Source organism: Sinocyclocheilus anshuiensis, unplaced genomic scaffold (genome assembly GCF_001515605.1).
Source record: "Sinocyclocheilus anshuiensis isolate Anshui unplaced genomic scaffold, SAMN03320099.WGS_v1.1 scaffold110, whole genome shotgun sequence".
Lineage (NCBI taxonomy): Eukaryota > Metazoa > Chordata > Actinopteri > Cypriniformes > Cyprinidae > Sinocyclocheilus > Sinocyclocheilus anshuiensis.
Genome location: NW_015544155.1, coordinates 1036635 through 1045561, shown reverse-complemented (window position 1 = coordinate 1045561; position 8927 = coordinate 1036635). Strand labels below are relative to the sequence as shown.

At 33.2% G+C, this 8927-nt stretch overlaps 1 protein-coding gene across 1 annotated transcript in view; it reads right to left on the bottom strand.

Annotated features, from left to right (window-relative positions):
• LOC107695411 (thiamin pyrophosphokinase 1) overlaps positions 1-8724 on the bottom strand; it is a 56453-nt gene extending 47729 nt beyond the window's left edge. The window contains exons 1-2 of the mRNA XM_016495302.1: positions 8650-8724; positions 4385-4459 (exon numbers count right to left, since the gene is read on the bottom strand). Coding sequence (XP_016350788.1) covers positions 4385-4459; positions 8650-8689 — 115 coding nt within the window. The 5' untranslated portion in view covers positions 8690-8724. The remainder of the gene's footprint in view (positions 1-4384; positions 4460-8649) is intronic.
• Positions 8725-8927: the final 203 nt, after the last annotated feature.

Here is an 8927-nt window from a genome sequence, read left to right as displayed (position 1 = left end):
CAGCATAAACCAGCATCCCAGCGTCAAAACATACCTAACCAGCATATGCTGTTTTTTTTTCAACAGGGCTACTATATATTAGTAATTCTTTAACAGTCGTGAAGTAAGTTCAATTCAAATACCTATTCAGACAGTATGCAATTTTGGGCGCACCAGTTATGCTCTTGTTTTAACAAGTTGCTAACATGTTTGTAGCTTGTTTTAGCACATCACTAGCATGTTTTAGAATGTTGCTAACATGTCTTAACATACTGATAGCATGTTTAGCATGTTGCTAACGCTGTTAGGATATTCCCAGCTGCAAGATCATGTGATTCTTTTTTCCTAAGACTTATGAATCATCACCTCTGGCTGTTAATGAATAACAATTCAGTGAATCATTACAATCAAAATTAATTGAATCTATAGAAAGAACTGGTTTTCAACTACTGAAAAGCTTTACAAAAGAGTTTGCGGTGGGTTGTCCAAAAGTAAACAACCAACCAACCAACCATTCTCACTTGTGGTGAGGCAGCATTACGACGGCCGGAGATGCTGGAGGGGGTAAATCATTCGTGAATGCTCTTTTACCGAAGCCCTGGTGCAGGACAGATAACCTTGTAAATAAACACTTCATAATCCACCAGCAGTGCTTCCTCTTCCTGTCATGAACTTTTGCTACTCGGCCGGTGTTTTATGGGGGACAAATATTGATGAGGCAGACTTTGCTGTCGCTGATTTAATGTCTTTTGGCCGTGGAAGTGAAGTGAAGCTTGTGGCGTCTGTAAATCAAAGAGGGACGAGTGGTCAACGAGCAAAATGAAAGGTTAGTATGCCTTTTAAGATGGTTTCTTTATCCTCAAAAGAATTGAGAGGGAGAATGGGTGCAAAACTTTTAATTTAGGTCTACAATTTTGTATTTCCTTTGAAGGAGGAAGTTTGGGCAGGATACATAAAAAAAAAAAAAAGCCAGTAAACCTTGTCATGAACTTTTGCTACTCGGCCGGTGTTTTATGGGGGACAAATATTGATGAGGCAGACTTTGCTGTCGCTGATTTAATGTCTTTTGGCCGTGGAAGTGAAGTGAAGCTTGTGGCGTCTGTAAATCAAAGAGGGACGAGTGGTCAACGAGCAAAATGAAAGGTTAGTATGCCTTTTAAGATGGTTTCTTTATCCTCAAAAGAATTGAGAGGGAGAATGGGTGCAAAACTTTTAATTTAGGTCTACAATTTTGTATTTCCTTTGAAGGAGGAAGTTTGGGCAGGATACATAAAAAAAAAAAAAAAGCCAGTAAACCTTTTTTATGGCCATGGCCATAAGTTATTTGTTACTTGTTGTTAGTTGTAATATTTCTCATTTTAGAGAGCATCTGATTGGACAAAAATCTATGTATAAGATGAGTAATCAATATTTTTGCTCCATTTTAATGAAAGTGCAAAACTTAAATTTTAAAAACAATGAACACACTACTGTTTAAAAGTTATGGGGTTGCTTAGATTTTGTAATGTTTTTGAAATAAGTCTCTTATGTTCACCAAGGCTGCATTTATATGATCAAAAACACAGTAAAGCATTAATATTATGAAATATTACAAGCAGTTTTCTATTTCAATGTATTTAAAAATGCTATTTATTCCTGTAACGGTAAAGCTGAATTTTCAGCAGTCATTACTCCAGTCTTCAGATCTTTCACAAATCATTCATGCTGATTTGGAGCTCAAGAATGATTTCTTATAATGATCAATTTTGTAAACAGTTACAGTGCTGCTTAATATTTTTGTGGAAACTGTGAGACATTTTTTCAAGATTCTTTGATGAAAGAAAGAAACAAAGAAAAAAAGAACAGCATTTATTTAAAATAGATATATTTTGTTTCATTATAAATGTCAATTTTCTGATAAATAATGTTTAGGAGGCGTACAGATATGGACTGAAAGCCACAAAACTGTAAATCATTATCAAGCCCATCAAGCAACCCAAACCCACAATCCATCCATTGACCAAAACGTCAAGGAATGTGAAACGTTCCAAAAGATTATAAAAAGCCCAGCCAAAACACTGGTGGTATTGCAAAACAAACTGTCAAACAAATGAGGCCCTTTCACACTCTTCAATACAGAGAGAGGACTAATTACTCCACATACCACAATATTTGGAAGAAAGGTTTCTGGACAGAAGAAAGAAATGGTATACTATAGTGTATCTGATTTCTGTGGCAATGTCAATTCTTCAATACACCAAGCTTTTATCACAGCAGGACATTTGAAGCATTTCCTTCTATAAACACCACTATTAGAGAAGGACAGCTTACAGGAGGTGACTATGGCTTCCACAAATCTGATTTGGTTTTCAAATTCAATCTTTTAGACTGACTGTCCACTCTGTCATTTTGCAAGTAAATAAATCAGTTTTTCACAGTGTAGTCATTCTCAGATGTGATGAATATCACTGATGATGTCAGCAGAATGCCAGGAGACTTTCTTATACTACAACTAATTGTGTAAGTGTGGACTTTTTGCCTCTGCTCATGTCTTATTGCCACGGTGCTGAACTAATAAGGTGTACGAGATAATGTAAGTGACATTTTACACACTAAGCCATATCCAAAACCGCTGACTCGTACACTCATTCACTACAAAGTGAATGCTACAGTTTGCTATATGATGAAAGAATGACTGAAAACGAGTGTATCTAGAGTGTATACAGCTCCATAAAAATATAGAAGTTAAAAAAGATCAGACTGAGATGCAATGCAAAAACTTTGATCTAAATAAGATTAATGTGGTTTTCGACTGGTTCGTACACTTTGTAACGGTTCACACTTAAAAAAAACAACGAGTAGGACACTTTTGTGGAAAATTTGTGGCTTTATATACATTACGGTTAAAAATTTGTTTGGTCAGTAAGATTTTATTTGAAAGAAATTAATATTTTTTTAATATTTTGACAGGAAAGATTTATAATGTTACAAAAGATTTCTATTCCAAATAAATGCTGGGGTTTCTTTACTTTATATTTATAAAAAAAAAAAAAATCCAGATTTTTTTTTTTTTTAATTGTCACATTTCCACAATAATATTATGCAATAAATTAAACTTTGCCATCACAGGAATAAGCAAAAAATTAAACTATATTAAAATAAGTTATTTTTTTATTACTGTTTCACAGTATCTTGTTTCTTAAAAAAGAGTTTGCAGTTTAAAACTCAGTACTAATCACACAACTGAAATAAGAAAGGAGTGAACTTTTGAAGTTACTTTTGCAAAGCATACAAAAATGTTTTGGTATCCACAAAGTGTCGTCTTTGATCATCCAGTCCTATCGAGCACTGGTGGTGCCACCGGCCCATAGGACTGCACTTCTGAGGCTCACTGGAGGAGGGGTGGAGCGCCCTGCCCCGGTCCCTCAAGGAAAACCATCTGGATATGTTCACCCTGCTCCCAGCAACACACTCGTCGCCCACCTGCTTTGCCTCCAGAGCAAAGCCACATGAAAAATGCACAGTATCTCTGATGCAAGGGCAGAGGAATTACATGATCAAGAGTTTTTAAATGAGATCAACTCAGGAAACCAACAAAAGCTAGTGCAATATAGTTAATCTCTCGCCTGCATAAAAACGGCAACCATCAGAAGGAAAGAATCTACAAACAACAGGAAAAATGTATAAAACAAATAAAAAGACATTTTCTCAACTTATTGCACTGCTGAAAGGGCTTCGATAGCCCTAAAAATTCTGTAAAGAAAGAAACTAGGGCAATCAAATTAATGCACAAATTGAGTTCAATTAATTATGAAAACAATGCAATAGGAAAATTAATGCAATTAATAATTTACTCATCTGCCTCACTAATGTAATGTCTAATCTAATGATTTATCTTTAGCTGAGATGATTTCACAGCCAAAAAATACAAAATAAATAAAAATTGTATTTAATTAATTTGAATTAGAATATCATTGAATTAATTCGATATAATTTTTAATTGACAGGCAGCTTTAAAAAAAAAAACATTAGGTTTTTTGCCCAATTTGCATACATGCATTGTGTATCTTAGAATTTGTATATACTTTCACAGTATTTAAAATATTTAGAATTTTACTTAATACTTAATAAAATAAAAAAATAAAAAGTAACTTTAATAAGCTATGAAGACAAACAAAAAACAAGAGTTATATAATCATAGCTCATCCAGTGGGGGATCTAAAAGATGACTAACGCATTATAGGTTATAAGAGCTTTATAACATACATATATCCGTTCTATATATCAACATTTAGGCCTGTCTGGCTTTTTCCAGTGTGTTCTGTGCCAGGTGTGTCACCATACTCTACTGCACAAGCAAGGAAGACAAGTACAGACAAGCATCAAATCATAGGCCGATGTGTGATATTAATCACAAAATCAATACCTTTACTCCACAGCACATGGAAGTACTGCTCATCTATCGGCTGATTTAGGATAACCATGCAAATTCTCTGTTTTCCTGGTGAAAGTACAGAAGAAACACACAGAAAGAGAACATTAATGGGCAGCTATATTTCAACAGCATCCTGTGGTTACAATGTAGTCTCAGTCCTTACAGTGTGAAACTGAGGGGAAAAACAAACAAACAAAAAAACATTATTGTAATATTTGGTTTCATCTGGTGAGATACAGCTCTAAATAGAAGCAGCTAATGAAAATAGCAAGAGTAAAAACGGTGATAGGGCCTAATGCCCTTGGTAAACAAATTCTGATGGTTTTTCCACAACTGGTAGATGTACTTTGTGCAGCAACGTAATGCAAACTGTGTAATATTATTAAAACAATTTCAGCTTTACACATATTAACATATAAGTAAAAGATGACTTTTGTTCTTACACTATAAAAAATGCTGGGTTGTTTCAACCCAACTTTGGGTCAAATATGGACTAACCCAACCGTTGGGTTAAATTTTTACATAAAATTTTTAACCCAAAAGTTGGGTTAGTTCATATTTGACCCAAAGTTTGAAAAAAAAAAAAAATTTTTTTAGAGTGTAGAAACAATTCTAAATCAATTATAGTCAGTAAAGAACATTAAAATTCAGCAAAACACTATGTATAAGCTCCCATAATATATAAATAATTTTTTTTACATATTTACTTGGATGAATAAATGAAAGAAAATATAATAACAGTAAGGAGAAATGGTGTGCCAAATGTTATGAAAAATTAGTTTAAAAATCTTTTAATTAATTTTTTGAGCAAAATCTTTTTCAGCAAAATTATTTTTTGTTGGAGACGAACCCTAATGTTATTACTTTATATAAAATGAAATTATTTTGGAGGCAGTAGAGTAAATAATGGGAAGAAAATGTGGTATCTCCCTTTTGAGCACCAAAGCTCAATGTGAGCATGTGTGCTTAAGCGCTATGGCACAGTACCAATATATAAGTCATTTTGTCACATACTGATCCAACTACAGTCTGAAACACTTTATGGGAGAAAACGAAATGTGGTCACTCTATAATTTTGTGTTTTTAATATTTCAAGATAACGTTCTGTAAGGCATCTCAGCACTCCAACAGTCCCAAATGCATGTGTTCACACATTTAATTACAAAACATTCCAGAGCCAAGCTGCTCACACATTTGAAATCCCAAAATCTCCACATGGCTAAATGCTGGCAGCATTAAGAACATACAGCAGCATTAATGCATGTTTTTTTAGTGAACATTGTAAACAAAAAAAGAAAGAAAAAGGGATAACCTACATCACAGCCTGATCAAATATAATTAGTTGAGTACACAGTGTACGTGTCAAAACTCTCTCTGAATAAATCACAGGTACGTTGACGCTGACGCTGCTGTGAACAGAACATACCTTGTGGAACAGACTGGGTAAATATCAATGTCCTAAAATGCGAACACAGTGTATAAATGAACGAGAGCTAATTGCAATACCATTGGCAAATGGTAGACGACGCCAAGAAGAAACAACATCTGTATTTTACAACAGTAATTCCACATTGGTTTTTCACATTTCAGCCACAGATCTCCTCTTCCTGTAAATTACATTTATGATAGCATACACTTTTACTAGGGCACCAAGGACGTTTTCCACATTTGAACATTTTCTTTCGGAATTATCAATTGAAATACACAGAAATGATCATATACCAAATTAGCTGAGAGCTTGCTGTTCATTAGGATACAAAAAAAATGTGCAATTCAACACATAAACAAGCTGGGTTTGATTAGTTCACAAATTGGAATGAATAGGAAATGAAACGCAAATCTTATTCTAAACAGCCTTCCATTAAATATAATTTTTTTTTGAATATGGATGAATTGAAGGATCAGCAGCACATGCTGAGATATGAGAATGTTGTATTTTTGGACTAGGTCAAAACTCTGGGCCATGTCTTCAGTCTTCGTTTTACTGAAGGGTTATATAGAACATTTCAGAGAAGTGTAAGGTCACATGAGTCCATCTATTCCAGGGTATGTTTGTTCTCATGAGTCTTTTGTCTTGAAATCTCTTGAGTATGTGGACCTTTTGGGAAAATGATTAAATTTAACTACAGCAAAAAAAAATTCTACAGTTCTACAGTAGGAGCAAGCTCAACGGTAGGAGCAAGAAAAAACAGCATAAAAAAAACTAGTTGAGATCTTGATAAAACAAAAATTAGTTTGATGTTGCGTTCGTGGCGAAATAAGCATGGCCTGTTCAGGCTACCATACTCCACAACTGCAGTGTTGATGTTTAATTGAATATTAATAAAATATAACTATTAAATAAAATAGTTAAAATTATAAAAAAAAAACACAGAAAATAACTAATCTAAAATTGAAATACGTATAATAAAAAATAAAAACAATCATTAAAAAATTAAATTAACTATTAGTATTGATTATTATTAATTTAAAAACAAATGACACATCACATTTTTAAAAAAATCCTAAAACTTAAACTAAAATGAAACTTCAAAATATTAATCAGAATGAGATTGACTGCCAAATATGTTTACACGCACAAGGAATTCATATTTGTGACAGAAGCTTCATATATATGTGTATATATATATATATATATATATATATATTATAAATAAAAAAAAGACAAATACTATAATAGTATATAAATTAAAACAATACTGCACTGCAGTCTACATCTGGAACTGCTCTTTATATTTCCAGAAGTTATTGGATGGCTTCGAAAGAAAGCATTAAGAATTCTTAAAGAATTCATAAAGCTTTTTATGTCTGGTTAAACAGAATAAGACAGTTTTTTGCAGTGAAATACAGCACAAAAGTGGTACAGCCATTTAGTGGTTTGCCCATGAACCTTCTTTACCACCTTACCGGTGAAAATTTGCAGGGAAGTTAACACCAGGACAAAAGTTGATGTTAGTCATTGAGAATGCATTCATTACTATAATGACCACAGGCGGTCTCAGACACATTGAAAGCATGACTGCAATTCTTGGCCAATCATTAAAGTCTGATTACTTAGTTTCTGGTCATGTACTTATGGAGCACCTTCCCAGAGAGGGATAATTTTGAGTAAATAAAGTTCCTTCAGAGCACATCAATTATTTTGCTGTAGACTGCTCTCGGATTCTTGGAAACAGTTTTTTGTTGTCCAGTTATTGCATGGGGTTATCCATCTCTGAAGAAAGTCAACTTGACTGGGCTCATTAGCTAATTGCCAAATTGCTTCTACCATCCTGTTAAAAAAACAAACAAACAAAAAAACTAAACAACCAGAGCCAGCATTGCCTGACCTTTGAAACAATGTATCGTATTAATCTGGCTGGTTTTAATAGTTCCTTTTTTTTTTTGCTTAAGTAAAAAGCAAAGTTTTAAGTTAATATATTAATAGAACCAATACTATATGTAGAGATCTAATAAAAATGCACCCAGAAATCCACATTGTGTTATAAAATATTTGGCATCATCAGTATGCCCATGTTGGTGTAGTCTCATCTGTGCAAACCGAGTAAATGATTACAAAAATAATTACACCTGAATAAACACTGTGGAGATGCATTAGCTAATTGCCAAATTGCTTCTACCATCCTGTTAAAAAAACAAACAAACAAAAAAACTAAACAACCAGAGCCAGCATTGCCTGACCTTTGAAACAATGTATCGTATTAATCTGGCTGGTTTTAATAGTTCCTTTTTTTTTTTGCTTAAGTAAAAAGCAAAGTTTTAAGTTAATATATTAATAGAACCAATACTATATGTAGAGATCTAATAAAAATGCACCCAGAAATCCACATTGTGTTATAAAATATTTGGCATCATCAGTATGCCCATGTTGGTGTAGTCTCATCTGTGCAAACCGAGTAAATGATTACAAAAATAATTACACCTGAATAAACACTGTGGAGATGCATAAAAAATCCAGAAATGATGGACATAGGAGATTATTTATTTTCTTTGAAAATCGTATTCTTAGCCATAGTGAATTAAACACTGAAAATAAAAGACTTGCATTACAATTCAGTTAGAAGGAATAAGACATAGCACACTATAATAACTGTGAGCATGCAAAGTGGCCAATTTAAAGCATTTGAAGTGTAACTGCATTGAACTATGATATATTTCTTAACTATGTTTATGTTCTTCAGGACAAAGTGTTAATGCATGCATGGGCAAGAATAAATATATTCAGACTTTTAAATGAGTTTAAAATGAATAAATACCTGAAGGCAAAAGGCAATCTAATGGAGCGAATTCATCCATGATCGTGTTTATAATAAGCTGGGTTCATCAACTGTAGAAGAAAAAAAAGAAAAACATATACAATATTAAAAGACCACAAAAAACTACTGTTTCTGTAGAGTGAATATCTGACAAATTAGAAGTTCTAATCAAAACAACAGCTTTCTATTATGACAGATAGAGACATGCTGAAAACTAAAACACAATAGACCATTTAAAGTGTTTAAAATACACGATAAAAATCACAGAAATGGAAGAA